Source organism: Agelaius phoeniceus, chromosome 9, assembly GCF_051311805.1.
Source record: "Agelaius phoeniceus isolate bAgePho1 chromosome 9, bAgePho1.hap1, whole genome shotgun sequence".
Lineage (NCBI taxonomy): Eukaryota > Metazoa > Chordata > Aves > Passeriformes > Icteridae > Agelaius > Agelaius phoeniceus.
Genome location: NC_135273.1, coordinates 11,619,690 through 11,642,746, shown reverse-complemented (window position 1 = coordinate 11,642,746; position 23,057 = coordinate 11,619,690). Strand labels below are relative to the sequence as shown.

General features: G+C 46.5%; 2 protein-coding genes across 2 annotated transcripts in view; one reads left to right on the top strand and one right to left on the bottom strand.

Moving 5' to 3' along the window:
- LOC129123268 (uncharacterized) overlaps nucleotides 1–4,646 on the bottom strand; it is a 37,427-nt gene extending 32,781 nt beyond the window's left edge. Inside the window, exons 1-2 of the mRNA XM_077182901.1 lie at nucleotides 4,530–4,646; nucleotides 3,912–4,146 (exon numbers count right to left, since the gene is read on the bottom strand). Of these exons, the coding sequence (XP_077039016.1) occupies nucleotides 3,912–4,146; nucleotide 4,530 (236 nt within the window). The 5' untranslated portion in view covers nucleotides 4,531–4,646. The remainder of the gene's footprint in view (nucleotides 1–3,911; nucleotides 4,147–4,529) is intronic.
- SORCS3 (sortilin related VPS10 domain containing receptor 3) overlaps nucleotides 4,113–23,057 on the top strand; it is a 266,927-nt gene continuing 247,982 nt past the window's right edge. The window contains exon 1 of the mRNA XM_054637549.2: nucleotides 4,113–5,068. Within this exon, the coding sequence (XP_054493524.2) occupies nucleotides 4,463–5,068 (606 nt within the window). The 5' untranslated portion in view covers nucleotides 4,113–4,462. The remainder of the gene's footprint in view (nucleotides 5,069–23,057) is intronic.

Genomic DNA, 23,057 nt, shown 5'->3' with positions numbered 1-23,057 from the left:
GGCTACAGGGATACTTCAGCTTTTAATGATTTTTCTTTAGGTAGATTCAGGCTTTTCCTTGGTAAACAAGACAGCATTATCACAGAGCTGCTTTGTTTTCCAGTGACTGGTCTCACACATAATAAATAGGTTAAAGTTAACTGGAGCAAGCATTGATTTTTCTTTTAGTATGTGTGGGATTTCCTCCCTTGGGAGGGCTTGAGTAGTGCAGGAGACCTTGAGGGGAGGATGTGAGTGTGTGAAAAGAGTGCAGTATAGCTGGGACATTAATTTCTTCCCCCCCTCTCTAAATTTTCCTCTTATGATCTCTTACCTAACCCTTCTTCCTTTCTTTCATGTTCGAGCTCCCACTCAGAAATTTCCTGGAGGGATAGTGACTGGGAGACACGCTCTGGGTGTGTGCAATCCTGCAGGAGGAGAGGGACATGGAGCAATGATAGGCAGAGCTGGGCAAAACAGAAGGGTTGGGGTACTGGGCAGCAGGTCTACAATCAACAGCAGAGGCAGTGATGATGAAGTTATTGATATGTGTGATAGAATTTAACATTTCATAATTATTTTTTTCCCATATTAAATTCATATAATAGGAAAGGAGAAAAAAGAAAAACCCAAATAATCAATGCTGCTTTTGAAGTCTTTGGCAATTGCCAGGCTCTATTTGCTTCTTTCTTTAGATAGTGTCATTAGTCTTCTTCCATCCAAATCACCCCCTCCAAACAAACATAACTCCCCCAATTGCTTTTCTCTCCTTAACTGAACTCAGCTCCCCCTCGGTTATAGGAATGTTCTGCTACTTTGTATTTGTGCCACAATTTGCCTTCCGGAACATTTACTTACTTACTTAGAAATCCTCTGCATTGCCTGGTGTTAGGGCATATGGTTTTCTCTACATCAATTAAAACTCAACATGGTCCGACAGAATATAACACCAACCCCTGCTTCTTTGAATGGATGTTTGCAGCTGGGTGGGGATTAAAGCAGATCATAATGGATTAGATCAGGGATTAAAACAGCCTGTAATGGATACTGCGTTGAACTATTCCATTTCTATTCTCGGATATAGACTGTGCAGATCTGGGGTTGTCAGATGACATCCTCACCGTCACCCTGTCATGCAAGAGGCCAGGTTTTGAAGCAAATCTGTTATTCCTGCAACAGGGATGGTACAAACTGGAAAAGCCCCTTTTTCTGTGTGCTGGCCATGGGCACGCAGTTCGCGAATCGTGCAGGAGATGGGGGTGTTGCTCACATTACCTTTGTTTTCTAGAGAAGGAACGATACGAGAGAGCACGGCTGTTGCTCTCTGGCACTGCTGAGGCAGAGCGGGGAGACTCTAGTACGCAGTCCCACATCATCAGTGGGACTTCCCCAGCTGTGCATCCTGTTATCTAACGGCAATAAGCCGGCACTGATGAAGGCATTTTAGAATTTGCTTCAGAAAGACCAGAGCTTCTTGTGGGTGTCTGTCTGAGAAATTAGGGCTTGGGGTGATCTCACTGACTTAGGCAGCACTGAATGTCTGGGACTATCCCCGAGTGTGGCAGGTGAGGATGACACTCACAGAGGCGATTGCAGGAATGGCTCTTCAGTCTGCAGGGTAGAAAACACCTGCTATTGGAATGGTGAGAGTACTGTCCTAAACAAAGTGTTAGGCTGCATGCAAGTGTTCACCATCACCTTCTGTGCCATGTCCAGCACAGCTGGGCTCTTGTGGTGACAAAGAGTGATGTGATGGACACAAAGAAATGCTTTGTGCTGGCAGGATTTGTGAAATGAGATGAGTCCACAAGTCCTGTCTTGGTCTGGGTGAGCTTTGGCCAAGGATGCTGCTGCACAAAGGAGTGCAGGATCAGGATCTGGACAAGGACTAGATCCTAGGCAGTGTCCAGCAAGGCTGAGAGATAAAAGGGACTGGGTGGACTGCACTGCAGGGGACTGGCTAAGTAGTGGCAATTGCTAGCACCACAGTAGCTTTTACTATGTGGTGCCTGGGATTCTTGAAGAGCAGAGACCTTCAGGAGCAGCAGTGAGCTGCTGCTGGGTCCAGAGGGACTGCAGAAACTTTGATTATAATTTAAGAACAAGTTCTGCCTGTCACAGCTGCCACCTCACTCCTAGAGGATGGCATTAGGTGGGCAGTGCCTCTCCTCACAGTGCACAGACACTGGGGTGGTATGTGTTCTGCTAATAACACAAACCTGGGGACTCTGTTCCTGCAGTAGTCTAGTTTGGGGGGCAGTGGGGTCCTTCCTGTTCCCCATACCCTGCTGGTTGCTTACAAGCAACAGCAGTGTGCAGTCTCAAGGCTGGTGTGTCCCTGTGCATGCAGGGTAGTCCCTGCCACGCGTGTGTGCAATTTGTGAAATCCCCTTGCCTGAGGTTCTGTGGAGCAGCTCTGGCTCAAGCCCACGTCACTGCTCCCACACAAATAAAACGTCATCTAAACATTTTGGCAGCACAGTACAAAAGGAGCCGATTCCAAGCCAGGAATACCATCCGTTGCGTTGGGAGTGGGTGATTCGCTTCCCCTACCCCCACCTCCCACTTTCCCTCTCTGCGTTGGGAATTGAGGCTAATAAGGGGCCGCGTTTGTGGGTACGGCCCCCGCCGCCTTCCCGAGGCTGTCAGCGCTGTTCTGTGCGCACCGGCTGCCACCCGGCCCCTCTTCCCACTCCTGCAGGACAGCCCTTTAGCGACCGCTTCCCCCGTTTGCAACAGGCAGCGCTGTGTGTAGCCCCTCTTCCCTCCTCCAGCTCTCTCCTCGCTCCCCTGCGGCAGCCGGGCTGCACGGACCCCCCAGCCCGAGCCGGGCGCTCTGCAGCAGGCGCTGACCAAGCGCCGGGCAGCAGCTGGCCAGAAACCTCCCCGCTCCCCAGTGCGGGCAGTGTCAGCTCCGGTCCTGCCTCTGTCCCCCGCTCCCTGCCGGGCTGGGAGACCCGCGATAGGCGGGAGAAAGTGTTGAGCCGCCCCCGCACCGGGCCTGGTGATGGGGAGGGGGGAGACCGCGGGGAGAGCCGCGTAGTTGGTGGATCCGTCTTTGGACGGCAAAGAATGGCTGATGCGGGAAGTAGGAGGGTGGGACGATTGAAAAATCGCTAATTATCGACACTTTTCAAAGGGAGGAGGAGAACGGGAGAAGGTCGACCGTGGGTTTGATCCGAAGAGAAAGTGCCGACGTGTTGCTGCAATGAATCGGTCCCGAGGGACGTGGCACTGGCACAGATGGCGATGACAAGGGTGACCCACAGGGACGCCCCGCAGCCGCGGGAGGCGGCAGCAGCCTCCCTCTCCCATTCACAGCCTGCCATTACTCACACCTTGTCCGGGGGCTGAAGCTGCAAAGGCTTCTTGAGCTTTGCCAGCAGAAAACAGGTGTCCTGGCCAGGGGGAATGCATCCGTGCGACGGGAGCGGGAGCGCTGCGCTGCCGTGACCTAAAGAAATACATCCCCCTCGCTCCTTCTCCCGACACAGTCCCGAGATGCTCCTGCAGGGAGCTTCCTGCAGACACTGCCCTTTCTTCGTTATTGGCCCTACACAAATCCTGCCAGTGTCCCTTGCTGGACAGTGGCAACTGGAAATCCCACGCACACGCGCGAGTTCCCGCGGCCGGGAGGCTGCGCTTGGGACGGGCACATCCACACGCAAGGAGCCGGCTCTGGAGGGATGCTGCTGGATGGCCGGGTCCGTGGGTGCGCTTTTACACACGGGAGGCACCCAAGAGCCGCTCATCCCAGCTGCGTTCCCTCGTGCCCCGTACCCGTGGCTGGCATCCAGCCTTTGTGCGTACATGTACACGCACACACACAGGGCGAGGAGCACCCACAGCGCTGTAAACACGAGTCTATGTACATATACATCAGGAGAAGCGGGGAATGACGGCTGCTTTCTCTCGGCCAGGAGCACACATACCAAATCAGGAGAGAAGGCTGGGTGATGCTCCAGCTGATTCGGTGCAGCGCGGTGTCCCGCTCCCGCCCCCGGCCCCGCTCCCGGCCCCCGGCGGCGCGGCGCGGCGCGGCGGGTGACTCGGCGGTGTATTTCAGCGGCGGCGGCGGCTTGGCAAGGCTCGGGGCTCCTCCCCCCGTGTGGTGGTACCCTCTCACTTGATCAAATCCTTGAACGTGAACAGTTTCACTGAAAAGCACTTTTGAAAAAAAAAAAAAATATCCAGCAACAGTAAGGAACAGAATCCAACTACCGGGGAGAGTTTTTTTCCTTTTCCCCCCCTTCTTTCCTTTTTTTTTTTTTTTTTTTCCTGGTCATCGTCTCAGAGGCTGAGAAAGAGTCAAGAGAAAAGCGAAGAAGAGAAAGAAGAAGAGCCAGAGAAAGAGGCGCCTTTTGCAAATAATAAATATTATAATTAGAATCCGGCCCCTTTCTTCCTAAAAAAAAAAAAAGCCCTAAACGCAGCGCCTCATCCCCCCTCCCTCTGCAAGCCCCCCGACTCGCTCCGCAAAGGCATGGAGAAGGGGACCAACTGCTTTCCGACCTGCCACACCATTTTTCTCGCCTGGACATGGTTCTTACTTCTCTCTTGGTGTTGCACTGGCGCCGAAATAACTTGCAGATCCTGCTCATCTCCATCGCCCTCCTGGCCGTCCTCCTCGTCTCGCCTTAGGCAGGAGCAGCGACAGCCGCCGCCGCCGCCGCCGCCGCGAGGATTACGGAGCTGGCCGGGCGGCCGAGCGCGGGGCTCGGTCGGGGCGGCGGCCGCCGCGGAGCCGGTGCCGGGCGCGGAGCCGGGGGGCCAAGCGGGGCCGCGGGGAGCGGCGCTCCGCGCGGCGGGGGCGGGAGGCGGCGCGCCCGGGAGCCGGGGCCCGGCGGCGCCGCGGACCCGCCGGAGCACCGAGGGGCGCCGGGCGCTGCCGGCCGGCGGCGTCCGGGGGGTGCCCGCGGCCGAGGGGCAGCGCGGCGGCCGCGCTCAGCCCCGCGGGCCCCCGGAGGATGGGAGAGCGGCGCGGCCGCGAGGGGCCGAGGAGCCGAGGCTGAGCAGCACCACCTTCGCGCTCACCGGGGATGCGGCGCACAACCAAGCCATGGTGCACTGGTCCGGACACAACAGCAGCGTGAGTACCGCCCCGCACACCCGAGCCGACCCGAGCCGACCCACTCCGGTCCGGCGGCGCTTGGCGGGGAGGGAGCCGGGACAGCGGCGGGACGGGGCTGCGGGGAGGAGAGGGGCGCTGGGCGGGCACCGTGCCCTTATGGCCAGCGGGAGTGGGGCACGGAGCGATGGCCGCAGGAGAAAAGTTTTCTTGGGGAAAGGTGAAGGCGAGTGGGAGCACGGTTCTGCCCCTGCCCCCGCCCCCGGAGGCAGAGCCGCGATGCCCGGGCAGCGCCCCGGAGGGCCGGGCTGGCCCCAGCGCTCTGCTCTGCGCTCCAGCGTGTCCCGTGCGCCGCTGCCCTGGGGACCCCCACTCCCAGTCCCTCCGTATGTAATTAACACCGTGGCACGCTTTGCTGCCTCCCTGCCTGGGATGCGTGATGCGCAGGGCTGGTGGAAAAGCCCTCCGGTGCCCCGCTGTGAGTGCTGGAGGCAAGAGAGATCCCATTAATTCATTAAGGGGTGGAAAGCCCCACAGCACGTCAAGGAGCTTTGAGGGGAGGCATGTAGTGCAAGCAGAGTTTTAAAAAAATCCGTGGGATCTCACGCCTATTTCCCGAAGTCAATAATAACGAGTCTCTGAGGTGTCCCTGGAAGCCTGTGGGACTGTGTGTAGAGGGCACGTCCCAAAAGCCCGCACGTTGTGCCATGATTGTGCAGGACCCTCCCTCACGCCCACTCTGCAACGCCCGGCAGGTGGCTGTGGACAAAACTTGAAGTTTCTTTTGACTTGGTATCAGAAATACCATTCCTACTCTCATGTAGTCTGGGAACAGATGTAATTTAAAGGACTCTGGGAAACCTTTATGTCTGATGACAATATTCCCATTATTCTGATTATTATAGCTTGTCACTGCCTTGAAAATGCCTCTTTTATTGTTTTGCCACTATTGGAAATGAATATAAAGCAATTAACAGCATAAAGCAGATTGGTTGCATTTTCAGATACATTCTTCATGGAACTTACTAGCCATGAAAAAGCAAATTGTCTACCTACTTCTCTATCTGTGTCTCTATCTGTGCATCAGCTATAGGTTCTAATGTGCAATTCAACTATTTTTTTTACTTGATTTTTTTTTGTCTATTTATTGCTACTTAGGCAATAATTCTGACAGCAATGTAGATGTTACTTTGATTTAACCAAATTTTAAAGGCAGTTGTGTTTGCCAGACATGAATTTCACTCTCATTAAAGATGAAAGCAAATATTGAAGAGAAAACAACTGTATGGTATATTTCAGCACTTCACTTGTCTCTAGGACTATTTATTTTTAACATAACATGCCATGTACTGAAGAAAACAACCTATATGCCCTCTCTTTTGTTTCATTATGATGCTGAATCAAGTGGTGTTGGGTAAAAGAAGCTTAAATGCCTCCCCCATGCCTTCCCAGCACGGATTTCCAATAATTTTGAGTATTTCTGCTTAAAGTAGCAATGAAAACTCATTCTGTAAGCATTTGCAGGGGAAAGAAAGGTTATTTTTTTCTAAAGCACAGCTCAGAAAGTGATTTTCACAAAATTCATTCTCCTCAGTTTCTTTCGCAGAAACATGCTATTTAAATAACTAGATTCCTTCTTCTTTAAGTGACTGAGAAGGGTAAAGAAAGAAAATATCCTGATTGTTCATGGCATACCATTAGGATTTTGCACCTCAGGATACCATGCATTGAAAGCTTCCAACTCAAAAGCACAAGCTAAAGCAAAAGATTGGTGTTTATTGCCAGGGTGGTGTTTGTAGGAAGGAGAAGCAAGCATGATAATAAATTCTAATGTTATTTTTTTGTGATTTTCCTAATATGAGGTCTAGCATTCTGAGACTTTTTCTCTCCTGTCTTTTGCAGAAAACACACTGCATTTAGTAATTAATTTGATTTTTTTTTAACTGTGTAGAGGGAACCTGGGTTCTTTCATTAATTAACAGATAAGGCTGAATCCAATGCCTGGTTTTCTGCTGCAGCTCAGTTTTTACCTAATTCCATTGTTGGTGTGTCCATGGCACAGGAACATGAAGCAATTTGCCCAAGGTCACTCAGGCAAACAGTGTGGCTTCTTTTGCCAGCCACATTGGTGCCCAGCCCCACATCACAAAGCATAAATCTTCTTAGGTCACAGGAGATGTAAAGCAGCAGGAAGGTGTGTTGGAAATGGACAATAGATATTAACTCACGTCATGATTATTTCAGTTGACCTAGTAGAGTAGGTAGGATATGTATGTTATTGTATTCAGGCTCCCAAAGCAGTAAAGAGGCAAACAGCTTGCTTTTACCAATTCTGTAACTTGAACAGACTTCAAAAGCTCAGCTTTTGTCACTTATGTGTTATTAAAACATGATCAATCAAGTTTTGTGCATTAGTGGTGGGGTATTCCTAAAAACTGGATGGATTTGCAGAGATCTGCAGACACTCCACATAAGGGAGGTCTTTGCAGCTGCTGAACGTTTTGTTACCTAGAATGTTAAAACCCTCTGCTCCTTGATTATTGTTATTTTAAAAGCAAGTGTCTGTGAATCTCCTATCCCCTTTTTCTCACATGTCCCTGAAATCACAATTTAACTTACTAAAACATAATCCCTTCCAGGCAACAAACTTTTGTTTTCTGTATTTGCAGCTAGTGAGGTCAGGATTATGATAGAGGCAAAAAGCTGGTGAGATCAGGGAATTTGGGTTCTCTGCTTTGTCCTGCCCAGAGGCTTTTTCTGTGACCTTAGGAAAGACAATTAACCTCTCTGGATCTCCTCTTCCATGTTAAACGAGGATAGTACTACTTAGCTACCACAAAGTGGTGGTGTGGAGCAGAATTCATTTCTGCTTTGTACAATACCTGAGGATCTTGAAGTGAAAATCGTTAGGAAAATACAAAAATGCTAGTCTGTGTAGAAGTGAGGTTTGTGTTCTCTATGTTCTTATGGAGGGCACTTGGTTTAATTCAGTGGGTCTGATATTGGAAAAAGCAGACTTCTATTTGGGCTTCAAGTATCAATCTGCCCTAATAGAAGCATTTATTGAGCAAGGTCATGAAGCTCTTGAGGGACCTTGGAGAGATCAGATAAAATGTTTTCTTGCCAAGGCTTTTCTAAAGAAAGGAGAATTTTTAGTGAAGAATACTGTTATTCCCAAAAGATCTGCAAACCATTCTTTTTCCAAAAGCATTCATCTCTGAACACATATGCTGTGTACAAATTCAGTGAGCAGTTTTGAGTTCTACACTTGTTTTCCCTCTCTAGATGTTTATGTTAGTGCATCAAATTTTTCCTTGTTCTGCTCATCAGATGCTCTCTCCAACCTTCTTGTGAAGATGATCTGATTCCTCATATAATCTTTTCCTCCTTCCTCTCTCCCTGATTTCTAGGATAAGGATGTGCAAAAAAAAGGTAGCAGCACCTTAAATGCTCTTACAGTTTTAAATCTCACTATCTCATTTCTTGATGTAGGTTTTCCAAGAGATTCCAAGAAGCTACAGGGAATAAAACACACTTATTAGGATTGCTCTCCTGGTATGATCACTGATGGAATAGGAAATGGGAACTGTTTTTGTTAGGTTTCAGAGTTGTGCCTCTGATGAAAGTAGCTGTTTATAGAAAGTACTTAATTTTGTCCATGCTTTTTCCGTGATTGAATTACCACAAATTCTGTGGCATTGTGACTGGCATTGTTTTTTTTTTCATATGAGAAGAAAAGATGCACATTTCTAGCTTTCTCTGGAAGACATTTTTAATCCACTATCTATGGAGATGCTGCAGCTATGATCACTGCATGCTTTAGCTATCCCATGTATATATGCCTTTGCCTTTTTTAGTAACCAGAGGCAAACTCCAAAGAATCATTGAATATTAAGTGTTGGAAGGAATCTTAAAGATGATCTAGTCCCACTCCCCATTGTCATGGGCAGGGACATCTCCCAGATTCTGGCATAAATTCTCCCAAACATCCGGAATAAAGATGAGAAATGCACTACAGTGCCCTAGTAAGAGCAGGAGAGGGCATTTGTCTAAGGCATGTGTACATTACAGGTTGCTGCAGCCAGGCCAAGTTCCTCTATGATCCTAGGGGTTGGATTTTTCATACTACATGAAAAATGTCAGCAATGCAATTTTTTTATCTCATTGTAGTACCACAGTGCAGAAGATAAACCAGTGGAAGTCCGGTGTGCTTCAGTGATGCAGCCGCTGCTTGTGCAAACCATGCAATTGCATTGATGCTTACAGCATGATCCAGGCCCTGAAAACTGGGGAGGGCAGGATGAGAGCTGGTCAGACACTGGACTAGGGTCTGGTTTTGTCTTGGCAGCTATGCTGCACTGTTTTGTCCAATCAGCCTGTGTCATTTCTAGAGTTAATGTAGTTTCAAGATTCACCCCAAGACTTGGAATATGAGATGCCTTTGGGACAAGATAATAAAGAGGAGGCTAATAATGCTGCAGTAGCTTACAGACATTGGAAGTAGAGTTAGAAGATGCAGCTTATCTTTTTGGTTGAATAGGAATTAATATGTGTTAACAGCCTCAACAAATGTCATACTGGACATTAGGAAAAGTTTCTTCTCGAAGGAAGTGCTGCAGCAAGGTACCAGAAGTTCTTTGGGGATTTTCAAGACTCATGTAAAGATGATGATCTGATGGGAACCACTCTGTCCTGGATGGGTTTTCTTTACCTCCTGCTACCACTGATCCTTTTTCTTTGCCCTGTCAAGCTCTGGGGGCTGGCAGTGACAAGCAGGTTGTGCAAGTTCTCCCAGTGAAGCCTGTCTCTTCCGGGAATGATTCCTCTGAATGCTTTTGGCAGGGTTCTGGTGTGATCTGCTAATGTACTGGTGGTCGGATGCTGAGACATTATTCACTCCCATGGAGCATTACAAGCTGGGGAGGCCAATGGGATCACTCTGTGCCAGGTAGTTTTTCATTAAGATGCCTTGCAATGCGGTGTGTGATGGGCAGTATTTGCAATTCCAAATAGACTGCTATGCTTGGAAGGGAGGAAGGGAAATCTTTAGGCAGGCAAAGCTGCATTTAGTTGTCAGCCATGGGTAACTGCTCCAAAAGTCCAGCTGGATTTCAGTCTAAAATGTTTACTCCTAGAATGCAAAAATGGTGAGAGAGCAACCACATTAATTGCACTGCCTTTGGCAGATATTTTAATTTCTATTCTAGACTGTTTTGTTCTCAAATAGCTTTTGAGTATGCTATGGTCTTGTTGCCATTGAAGGTAGGCCAACTCTGGCAAAATGTCTTTATGCTTTTCCACTTTTCCTCTACCTTTATTAATGTAGCTTGCTACTAAAGTCCTTGTCCAGTACTTTGCCAATCCATTTTTAATTAATGTTTAAATAGAAGATTGGAAGTAAAAATGAAATCAGCGTGGCAACTAGTTTTGTGATTGTGTTGAGTTAGTAGACCAGGGAGAAGGCATCTGGAAAATATTTTTTGTGTTGTTTCTCTCCAGACTGGTTTCATTGCAAAGTCAATTTGATGTTTGGACCTGGGTACTGTTTGTGGATCCCAGGAAACTGGCAGGTTCCCTGGGCCGTTTCCCTGCCTGGCACAGAAACTGTTGATGTTCTTGTAGCTCCAAGCTCAGTAACAGAACTGCTCCTGTCTGAGGTGCCTATCAGCAGTTTCTCTTCAGACCTCACTACTCAGACTTTGCCATGATCAGAGATGATGCCCTAGGACTTGTGGCTAAGCTTTCAAAGTGGATTAAATGCAAATAGAAAAAGCTATGTGATTCTTTAATTATTTTTTTCATAATGGAAAACATTCATCCAATTAGATGATGAAGTTTTTGAAAAGAGGTTTGAGCAATGATTTATGTTTAGCAGGAGAGATTTTTCTCAAAAGGGAGGTGAGATGAAACAAATATTTTCTTGAAGGCAAGGCTGTAGGAAGATGAAACTTTCTGAGAGTTTCCAAATTTACAGCTGTGTTTGTAGCAGGGATTTTAGAAAACATAGGAGACCAGTGTTGTCTGATGGGAAAAGCACAGCTTAAGGGCAAAGATCTTTGGTGTTACTTGCACTGAAGAATACTGGAAACCAGTCTTGCAAACAGTCAAGAATTGACTCAAGTCATACTGTAGTATCATGCTCCTTGAGCTCCCTGGATGACTGTGGGTAGAACAGAGAGCAGTACATGCTTACATCAGTCAGCACTTGCACACAATTCCAGATTCATTCCAGAATTGAGAGCCAGGCCTCATGGCTGGGGCTGCTTTGAGGACATTGCAGGGGACCTGTCACTTGTGGAGTTAATGCTTGGGTTTGGCTGGGCTCTGGTCAAGTTTACCTTCCATTGAGAATCTGTGTTTGAAGGTGTTGAATCCAACCTGCCTCAGTTGAGACAGTAAATTAAATGACATGTTCCTTGTGAAGCACTGAATGCTATAATTGCAGAAATTCCCCAAAGCAGCAAAGTATTTGTTTGGATCCTCAGTTTAAATTGATGTAGGATTGATCTAGGCTACTTTACTCTAGTGGAGAATTCAACCTGCAGGATCCTAAAGCAGTGGGAAAGTAAGATTGAGAAATGAATACAGTAGTGAGGAAACATGGAACAGTACAACAAGGAGACCTGTGGGCCCTTCACGTTTTCTGAATTACAGCCACAGGACTGTGGGCAGATGTTTTTTTTTTCTCTCTTGTGCACAGCTTTTCACTGTCTCTTGTTTGGCCGGGAGAGTTTGTTACTTTGTGGGAGTTTGACCCACACTGTAAGCCATGCTGGACAATGCTCTGGTGACATATTTGGTGGAGCCCAACAGGAATTTTAAGCTGGAATAACCCTTAGCTGGAATATACTTTACTGCAGTCACACCTTTGCATACAAGCTTCCTGGCTTGCTTAAACTCCATGTAGGAATCCAAAGTAAACAATTTCCAAAATCCTAACTTCTCCTCATGTTCAGGGAGAGCTGCACCATTGTTGTTAATATTTCCTCCAGGCAAAAAGGAGAGCATGGAAGTGTTTCCTTTCCTGCCTTTATGGGGTCTTATGAGACTGAGGCAACTGAAGAAAATTTGCTGCATGTTTGTAGAACGTGGCTGTGTGGATGTAAACATATTTGATAAATAATCTGCCATGGAAACTTTAGGGTCAATTTCCAGCCTTCATAACCAGTGGAGTCACAGCATGCAATAAAAGTAAGAAAAGATGGATGCTGAGTTATCAAATCTCACTTTTGTTCCTCCCTCTCAGTGCTGAAGGAGACCTGATTGCTCTCCCACTGAAACGAGTGGCACAGCCCTGACACTGAGGCTGTCACGGTGTTTTTTTCCCTTTTTATTCCAACATGCGACACAATCGCTAAGCGGGCAGCTCTGCAGAGCACCACAGGGCCTGCGTGCCCCAAATAGCATCGGTTTTAATTAGCCCGGCGTGCTGCGGATGGGTCCCGGGGCGCAGGCCGAGGGAAGGGCGCGGGCTGCCGGCCTGAGGGAAGCGGCGCCGGGCGCTAGAGGGAGCGTGGGCCTCTGAGAAAGGGAGGGAACGCTGCCGGAGCCCGGACTGCGTGCTGGGAGGGCAGCGGCTGCTGAAATGTGGATATGGAAACCCGCTCGGAGTCACAGACTCTGGGAAGCTCCCGCTGCCTGGGGTTCCCTCTGCCAGAGACGAGAGGAGTCCTGCCAGCACTCGGCCGTGGTGCAGCGTTCCGCCATCCCGTGCAGTGATGCTGGCTCCCTTTGCGCTGCCAGGCTTTTCCCTGAAGGTGGTTTTCCCTGTGCCGGGATCTCTCATCTGCTCCGTCCCCTCCAGCCTGAGTGGAACCTCCAGCGTGGCCCTGCAGCTGCCGTGGGCGAGGCTGTGTTTGAACAGTGCGGCCGGCAAGCAGGGCGGCCGCTCCTGCCTGCACCTTCCACCTCCTCCGCTACCCTGGCCCGTTGTTGTCCCCCGGCTCGGGGCGCTTCTGACAGAGCCACCTCGCTGCCCATCTGCTCCCTCTCCGCTGGGGAAGGCAGGAGAACTGGGCTCCTTCACTTCTCCCCCTGTGCCCGATCCGCAGAGGACGCACTTGCCCTGACTGGTCCCTGCCACTTGGCACTCTTAACTTTTTGACCAGGCTGAAGGGTGTTGCACAAATCTTAGGGTTTGTGTTCATCCTTTCTTTTCTTGTGGATGTGGAGGAATAGAAAGAATTGGAATTCTTACCAGCCGCTGCGTTGCGGACAAAGAAAAATTTCCTGAGAAACATGGTTGCACTAGCATGCAACCATGCCAATCCCTTTGGGACTAAAATGTATGTTTGGGATTTAAAAAAAAAAACTAGGACTGAGCAGCTGCAAATCACTTAAGTCAGTGATGGGCTGAAGAACTGGGATGCTGGAAGCAGCTGCTTTGACACTGCATCAGTCTGTAATGTGGGTAGTGCTGGTACATCTTCAGTCGTGCTGGTGGTGGTAGGCTCCTGAAATGGGTTGAGCCTCTCCTGGGGATTTGGTAGAGGACCCCAGTGAGGGGTTAATGGAGCAGAAGTCTTGGCACACGGCTCCTGCTGACTTTCAGGGCAGAGAGAAATGTATGGGTTGAGTTCAGATGTGCATCCTTGGGCACTGGAGGAGAGCAGGCTATGCATGCAGGTTGTGTTTATGATTCGTGGTCTTGCCATTGCACCTAAAATATCTTGGATTCTCTATCCACAAGCAGGAGTTAATGCATGTGAAGGGCTCTCACTGAGGCTTGAAATGGATGGACATTTGCAAAAGCTGTTGGGTAGAAGAGAAGAATGTGTAAAACATTATTATGTCGCTCTTGCCAAAATACTTTAGGACCTCATGGGTGCAGGGGGGATGGAGTGGGAGCTTTAATTGGTTGTTAGCCTTTCCCTGCAGTTGGTGTCTGTTTGAAAAATCCCTCTCAGCTGTGATCAATACCATGAGGTGCAGGCAGATTTTGCTGGTCTGTGGCCTTAACTGCCTCTGTTAATAGGGAAGAGAACTGGGAGGTAAATTCTTTCTGCACAAGGCAGTGGGGTGGATGGCTGTGTATATGGAGACATTTTTCTGTTCCAGTCTTCCTGTCTTTTACCACCAAATCCTACCATTTTTTTGCTTGCACGATGGCAGTCATGACTGTACATAAAAATGTCTTTTGCTGCCTCCTTCAGCTGTGTATTCCAAAGGACATCGAAAGGAAGGTCAGTAGTATAACCTTTTTTTTCCCTTTTTTTTTGAGGAAACTGAGGCATGCAAGAGAGGAGGGATATACTCTGGGCTATGATCAGTATTGATGGGCTACTTAATAACAAAATACCTTACTTCATTGCTACAGCTTAGATGCTGTAGATATATATTTTTCTAAGAGATTGCATGAAAGGAAAATAGGTGAGGAGTTAAGAGGGGAAAGAACAGGACTCTCAATAGTAGAAAAGTAGAACATGGTCAGCTAAAATCATTAACAGATGTTAATGTTAAAGCATTGCAAAATTCTGTCTCAAAGGGTTTTAAGATCGTCATTGTCTGCTGTTCCTATCCCTTTACCTGCTTGGCTTGACAGATCAAGCCATTTCAAATTGCAGCTCCTTTTGAGCTGGATGAGAATTAGTGTGATGAGGCCGTGGGAGCCATGAATTTGGGCTTTCATTGGAAATGCAGACAGGAGAGGAATCTGTCTGATCAGGGGAGTGGGAGCTGACTCTGAGGTGTGTGGATTGTTTGGATGATAGCACATGTAGGTTTGTGTGCCTGTTTGTGCAATCTTACATGGGATAATGTAGAAGCATGTAAAGTTCAAGGGTCTTGTAAGCTTGTGTGGTCATTAAGGTGGCCTTCCCCTCCATGTTCCACTTCACAGCCAAAGGGGAAAGTCTTTGCCCAACACCAGGTGCAGGTGAAGTACTCCTGAGTGAGACAGGGCAAATGAATTTTCCTTCTGCCCCCTTGGTGGGCCTGGTTGGGTTTCCTCATGGCAGTCTTCTGCCAGGTGAAGGGCTAGACCAGTATGTGATGGATAATGTCCTTGTTCTGTCACCCACAGTGTCTTCCTAGTTTTATTCCCAACCAGCAAAAATGTTGTTAGTTCTTGACTCTGCAGTGGCAGCGTGGATGGGAGTACAGATGGGGGCCTGGGGCCTGGCACCTGTGGGCAGATACACCAGCTCTCTGAGCCTGCATAAACCTTGTGTTTGCAGCGGGACAGGGGTTTGCTTCTGTCTGGCCAAAAGCCCCAGTGCAAGACACAAGACTGGTGAGCCTGCATGTGAAGAAGCACTGTCAGCTCGTGCTCACAGCGTGTGGTTGGAGAGGCAGACATGCATACCTGCCTACTGGGCTCTGAAAAACACATTTGTACCTGGCCTGAAGAGAGGTTTGCCTGTGAGACAGTGAGATTGCAAACCCGTGGGATAGCCGTGCTACTTGAGACAGCTGGTGTTTCAGAAGAAAGAATCTTTGTTCAGGTGTACTTTGGCAACTATTGGAGCAACACCAGGATAAAGTCCCATCCAGTCACAGTGTCCATATCAGGTGTCACAGAGGTATAATAGAGATTGTTCAGCTGTCTGTGGTCAGACTTTAGGGGCAGCTGAGCCTTTACCTGAAGGGCTTTCAGAAAAGTGTGGATATGGAATAGAGCAGAAAAAAATCTGGCCAGGACAGCCCACCAGCTTATGATTTCTGCTGAGTGATTTTGAGGCCCTACCAAGTAGCCATGCTGAACACTTAATCTGGTCTGTAAGAGCTGTCTGCTCTCTGAAGGACCAGGAAATGAGCAAAATGCCTGGTCATTTTTGTTAAGCAACAGAAGTTTGCAATCACTTAACTGTGTGCCCTCCCAGGAGTCTTCTCTCTCTCAGTGTTTGCTATCATCTCTGTCACCCTCCCTCATTCTGCTGCCTGTTTGGAGGGGTGAAGAGTGGCACAAGGTGTACTTGGCTGAGCATTACAGATGTGCTGCAGAGCTCATTGTGATTGATGCATTCGTCAGCTGGAGCCCTGCCAGCTATGAAAGTAGACACTGGGTGCCTTATGGTTCAGGCCAGATATTATTTTGGGGTCTGCTTCTTCACTCTGCTCAACTTAGAGGAATTCTGCACCTCTGTGACCTTTTTTCCCTGTTGAGTTCAGTTCAAATTGGTCCAAAGATTCCAAAGTTATTCCTCCAGTGCTAGCTTACACATAGCATGGTCTGTTGATCCAAAGCAGAAATGGTTTCTTTTTCAAGGCACCTAAACCACAGCTACAGCATCAGCATTGAGGAGTCCTTAATTTTCTTAATTAAGTGTTCATGTTGGTTTTTGCTGTCCTGCCTGGAAACTCCATTCCTTTAATCAAAAGGCACCACTGCTGGTAGTGTAGCATTCTCAGTTTGCTTATACAGCATTTCTTTGTGGACAGGTTCAATGTACCTGCCTTTCCCTTTAATTAATTTCAGATTATCTGCATTACTTGTTCCACCTCACATACTGCAAGGAACAAAGCCTGCCTTTCTCAGTTGCACTGAAGTTTTGTTCTTATGGCTCTCAGCTTTCTATGGCTTAAAAAAAAAAAATTATTTGTGCTTCCTGTAGTGCTCCTGGAAACAGGCAATAAACTGGTTTGGGGAGATGGAGAAACGACTCACAGAAGGGGGAAGTAGGCTGCAGAATGAGATCAAATGTTAGATGATAAAATATTGAATCATTTGAGAATGCTGTGTCTTCTGTAGAAGAGGAGGTTCTCATTTTCTTTCCCAAAGACAAAGTTTAACAGTCATGAAAGTCCCTGACTAGTGGATGCTGTTCTTAGACAGGCTGGAATGAGCCAGAGTTCTGCTCATGTGTTCATCCTGGAGGAGACAGGGGTGAGAGGCCAGATGTGATCCATCGAACCTGTCAGAACACAGGAGTGAGTCAATACATGTGTGAAAGTGTTCTCTTTCACACCTCGTGGGGAAACACGTTGTCTAATGCTGCACATTCTTCCCTGAGAGAGTTGGCTGTTACATTTATTGCCCTTGGTACCTAACAGGTTTAACAAAACTAAGCCTGCTGTTACCTGTGTTTGTCAAAATCAGCTGTATGGGAACACCTCAAAGTAGAATGGGAGGGGACAGAGTGGATCTTCCTGGGCTCTTTTACATCTTTTAAAGTCCCATTTTAATCACTATATTGTTAAAAAAATTTGGTTTTGAAATGTAGGGGTTGCTATGCCTACATTTGTGTGTGTGTAAGGATATGTGACCTGATAACTACAGAAATAGTATATAAGTATATAATTAGAAAAAAACCTACGTGCCATGTAGCCAGGGATGATTTGGGGCCACAGTCTGATTTTTCTGCTTTTCCTCTGTTCCCTCTCTATGCCTCCACTGTAACTTGTGGGCTCTGATGCTATTACATGGTACTGCAGGTCCCTTCCTCCTCTTTCCTTTGCTGTGGCCTTTGCACAGTGGCAGTGGCTTGGACAGGCTTTGGTATGAGTGAGAGTGAAGGTTTTTCTGGGCCTGCCACAGCTAGGTTTGGAACCCTTAGTTACACACCAGGTTTCTTAGGCTGAGTGTGGTTGTTGGTGTGCTGAATTTGCAGCTCTCCTAAAGCATGTGTCCTCCCTGGGTTCAGCTCTGCTCTGCTCTCATCTGCAGATGTCACTGCTCAGGAGATGGGAGGAAATGGTAGCAAGGTGAAGAAGAGCTGGCAATTAGTTGGGGTCTGTCCTTTTAATATTTTCTGTCTTGAGCTGAAAGCATTTTTTTTTCTTTTTGGAAAAAAGTACCTGTGGAGTTTTATGGTTTTAAGAGAGAAGTAGAAAACTGTGTTTAATGATGAACATTTGGAACAGGGGAGGCTTTCTCCCTACCCAGCTGTATGTACAGCACCTTGCACAAATTTTGTATCTTTGAAGGATGATGTACATGATACAGAAGGCAGAACGTTGCTATTTGTTTTTGCCTGCATATATGGAATTTGAATTCCCTGAAGAGGAGGCATTCCCTGCCAGCTTGTTTCTACAGAACACAGATGATCAGTTGTGATGGGGCAGATGTGGCCTTTTTGGTTGTTTCTGACTTTTTGACACCAGCCTCTGCCAGTGCCTGCGGTGGCACACTGGTCAGTTTTGTGCTTGCTTTCTCCCTCCTGAATGTGGGGCCAGAAGGTGTTTTGCTCCTGTGATAGTCCCCTGTGGTGAATTTTTCTTAACAGTGCTGGCTGCAGGGAAGCTGGTAGCTTTTTCAGGTTCATTCTTTATTTAAATTCTCTGCCGCCAGAGGCATGCTTGTGCTTGACTTGTCCTGATGCATTTTCCTTGGGCATCCTTCTGCTATGGCAGTTCCTGCCCAGGGCACAGACAGAAAATGAACCTAAGAGATGGAATTAGCACCAGAGGAAAAAAAAATCAGTCCCCTGAGCAAAGCATGCACAGCCACTGGGAACTTAAATAGTGTTTGGATGATGTACTGTTTTGTGCCTAAGTCCTGCTGGGGGAGAAGGGAGGAAAGTGATTATTCAAAGTCAGGGGATCTGACTCCCAGGAGTCTGGGACACGGTCAGTTCAGGTTAGACCTGCCATGGCTGAATGATACTTGGAGTTGTCTCAGACAAGAACTGGGCAGAGAAATGCTGTCAGGAGGCTTTTCTCCTTCTTGTTTAGGCTCAATGGGTCATTCTCACCTGCCAGGGTGCATAAATTGCTGTCTTGTGAGCTAAAGCTTTAGACCACTGACTAAATGGTCTGTCCTGCCATTAACTGAAAGGAGAGGAAGGATGTCAGTAAATGCAAATTAGCATTTCAACGGGTACTGTTCAGCCCATGTTAGTGTTCTAAAATCTACTCTGGTTTATGGTGATTTTATGCTGATATTGAATCAAGCTCCGTAGAGCTTGATTAGTGCTAATGTGGGCAGGACCCTAATGTGAATATTTCTGTGTGCAGCCTTAGCTTTGCCAGTGTGGGTCTTTAAGTGTCTTTATGTATCTCCTTTAACTTGTACCCTTGACTTCCCCCCCCCAGTTGAGGGTAACATAACTAAATCTGTGACTTAAGGAAGGAAGACTCGGGTATTGCTGTAGTATGGCCAAGTCTCTTTCTCTCTTTCTTGCAAAGATGAGAATCTTGGATGTTCAAGAGCACTAGCATGTGCTTTAGCAATAAAAACAGTAATGTTAATTGCCTACCAGTGATTTGGACACTGGAGGGTGAGAATTGCCAAGCTGGAACTTGCCAAGTCTCTGTTCTTTTGGAATATTTAGAATAAAAGATCTCAGTTTTAAAGTGTATCCTAAATGATGTTGGCTTGTTCTGGGAGAAGACAGGTAACCCTTCCTAGTGCACATAGTGTCTCTCAAAGTCTTTTGTGCTGCTGTGGGCTCTCAGTCCACTGTTTAGCTAAATATCTTCACTGGGTAAGTGTTTTGAGAGGTCACCAACACCTGCCCAAATGAAGTCAGAGGGAGGGAACTTTTGTAATAAACTAGCAAACCAGGCTTTTAAACATTGTGCTATGCTGTAGCCATGAGCTGGGGTTGCCAGCCTCTTCTGTGCTTGTTTTAGAAACAGCTGCTGTGAGGAAATTTATTTTTTTTTTGGCTGGATAGATAAAGAGTACACAGACTTGGCCAGACAGAACAAGTGTTGTGAGTGATCTCTTTGCCAGATTGGAAATGGTGTTCTGGATCTCTCACTTCTGCTTGGAGTAACTTGTCACTGGAACCCTTTGGTTTGTCTTTTGTTCTCTCTCTTTAATAAAACTGCTGTGCTTGGTTTAAATTCTTGCTATTGCAATAAAACCTTGATAAGAACCTTACCTTGATGAAGGAGGAGTGCCTGTCAGAGCAGCATGTTTTATTTCAAGGGCATATTTTTCATCTTTGTGATGCTGAGTAGGGCAACAGTAATACCTTCAAAGTCAATGCTGATACACTGATGAAATGTCAGTAAGATGAGAATTAGACCCATGTGCCTTCCCCTTCTCTGGCAGCTGGCAGGCTTGGACAGGATGGAATTTGAAAGCCTCTTCCATCTGCAAGACTGTGCTTCTATCTGTGTTTCATAACAGACAGCAACCAGGAGAGCATTAACACAGTGATAAATTACCAAGTGTCAGAAGCCATCAAGCTGCCTGGTGAAGCAGAGGTGTCTCTTGGAGAGGTTGAGCAATCCAGGAATGCAGTCCTTTAGAAGTAGCTTTGAGTGATGATGAGGGCTTCACTTGCAAAGTTCCACCAAGCAGTGTCCAAACAGCACATCAAATAAAAATGAGGCTTCTTTACTGCCTTGGTAGACACCATCCTGGCTTGTGGTGTGGTGTGTTCTCTTGCTACTTTCTTATTGCCTGAGCTCTGAATCAGTTTCACAAATTCCATTGTTGGCTGTGACCTCTCTAGCTCTGCTGGTCCTTCACTGGTCCTGGGTTTAGGTTCCCCTCTAGCTCAGGTCCTGCTGGCTTGTCTGACTGGGGCAGAAGTGCTTTATAGGGCCTTGATGAAAGCTGAGAGAAATATTCTGGGTTTTGGCTCAGGAGTTAAGGCTCCTTAGCACTTGAGGATGAATGACTTAAAGCACAAAGAGGCAGTGCAGTAAAGGTGGTGTATTTATTAGAGCAAGTTCCCATTAACTCTTCTCCTTGACAGGTTAAATATCTCTAGCTGTTCTTGTCCACTGTCATATAAGGTCTGACTCAAAGCCAGTGAATTCTTTGCATTTCTATTGACTTTAATGGGTTTGGACATGTGCCCAGGATCATAAGATCAGATGTGCTGGACGAGACCAAAAGTCCATCTATTCCCAATGTCACACTGCTCAGTGGCACAGCTGTATCTGGCAGTGAATTGTATCTGGCACCTCTCTGGAATCAAGAATATGTAGTACAGAGAGCTCTGTAAATAACTGACTGCTTGCCTTGGTGTTTTTGAGAGTGTGTGGGCTGGTTGGCAAAAGGGAAATCATTTGGGTTTAATGGCACCCATCACCACCCTGATAGGTCTCCCCAGGTTTTGACTTGGACCAAGCCCTGACTTGCATTCTAGTTTAAAAAAGACAAACAAACACAACCACGACCAACCAACAAAATAAGAACCACATCTCCCTAAATTTTAAGGAATTGTTGAAAGAATTCTTTTTAATGGAAAGGTGATATTTTTATTTTAAAAGGTTAAAACAAAATATTTATTATGTAGTTATGGAAGTAAACTCAGCACAATTTAGAAGATACAAAATATACTTATTAAATTGCTACTTTACTGTAGAAAGTCACACTTGAAGATACTGCTCCTGTGACATTTTGTGCTATGCTGTCTTGGTATAAAGTCAGTGAAAAGACGGTTGCATGTTTATGTGCTCTTGTTGGAGGAAAGCAGTGAGCTCTGTGGGTAAAAATAGAGATTATGGTGTCTGATGCAGGACCTGCTTGTAAGGTCATGTTGTTTTGTGTTAATTACAGGAATTACCTTGCTGACGTCAGCTGGTAAGTCAGCAGGGTGGATACTCTCACACTGTTCTGGAGGTGGCCAGAAAATGACACTTTAGAGAGTTTTTTGGTTGTGTTTGTTAGTTTGTTGGGGGTTTTTTGGTTTGTTTTTTTTTTTTTTTTTTTGTTTTTTTTTGTTTTTTTTTTTTTTGAAGATGTTTTTAAACTGAAAACTTCAAACTGAAATACACATATGATTTTTGTTTGTCTATTTGTCTGGTGTTTTTTAGTTTTGGATGTCATTTATTTAATTTGTAATATGGGTTTCTTAACATATTTTTGCTAAAGATACCAGTTGATAGAAACTAAAATCAAACTCCCTCTTCTTCATCCTGATTTAGAAACTCACCAATTTATGGCTGGGTAGGTTGGGTGTGTTTGAGAATGGAGGGGGAGTTACACCTCACATCTAAATTACTTGGTCTCATTCCTGAGATACAAGAAAAACTATAGGGGGAAAAAAAGTAGCATTTGCCAGCAGAAAGTTGGAACTGAAAGGGAGTCATGGGTGGCTTAGGGCGCAATGGGGTGGAGCTTTCATGTGTAACACTCTTGCAGGATGGACAAACATGTGGGAACTCCACCTTTAGGCTTTACATCAACCACTGAGAAGTTGTTTCCCTCTGTGCCTCAGTTTTCCCACCTGTGAGAGGTCAAACCTGACCTTGTTTGCAAAGCCCTGGGTGAGGGACTGGTGGGAAGCCCTGGATAAGCACTGTTATCTATGGCTATTGACAGCTGAGGTCTGGACCAACGTGCCTTTCTTTCTCCTTCCCCCAGGGAATCAGATCCTGGCCACTGTTCAAGGCAGGCAGTAAATGCAAACAGTCCTACTGTATTTTTTCAGTCTTAATTTACTTGGGTGCCAAAAACAGCATAACAAAGTTGTGAAACCTGTGGCCTGTTTGAATGTGACCCCGTCTGTCTGCAGTGGGTTGCAGTCCAAGAGCTGCTGCGTAGATGTTCCAGTTGAATTCAATTTGTGGTTTGCTTTTTGAAACATAATTTCATTTCCAAGTGCAGAAAGTGTACAGAGAGATTTGTCCTGGTGCTGGGAGGAGAGTCCTAGTCTGATTATTTAAAATGAATTAGTTCTGATGAAATATTTAGCCTTTAAACAACACATTTAATACAGTGAATTGCATTTTATTTATTAATGGCTGTTGCAATGAGATTTGGAGAGAAATTCTTCTAAAATGCACTGTTGTGATACTGCCAAATATAGTAATGACTATAATATTTTGTTGAATTATTAATATCCACTGTGCCTACAGAGCTACATAAGCATCAGATTTCAAAATTGCTTTTATCTGAAGACTGATATTTCGCCATTGTTTTGCTTTAATTTTGGTGTTTTTTTCAAACAATTTCTAAAAAAATAATTAAAATGATAAAAAGAAAGCAGGAAGGCTCTTCAGGTGTTGCCACTGTTGAACTCTTTTTTCATTATCAAAGCACCCCCAGGAAATGTGTCAAAGATTATTTCTTTCTGCCAGCACCAGGTCTGTTTGCAAAGAGAGATTATCTGCATGGAAAGCCTGCAGTGGAAAGGAAAGGTGTGTGTGGTAGGCAGGCACAGGGCTG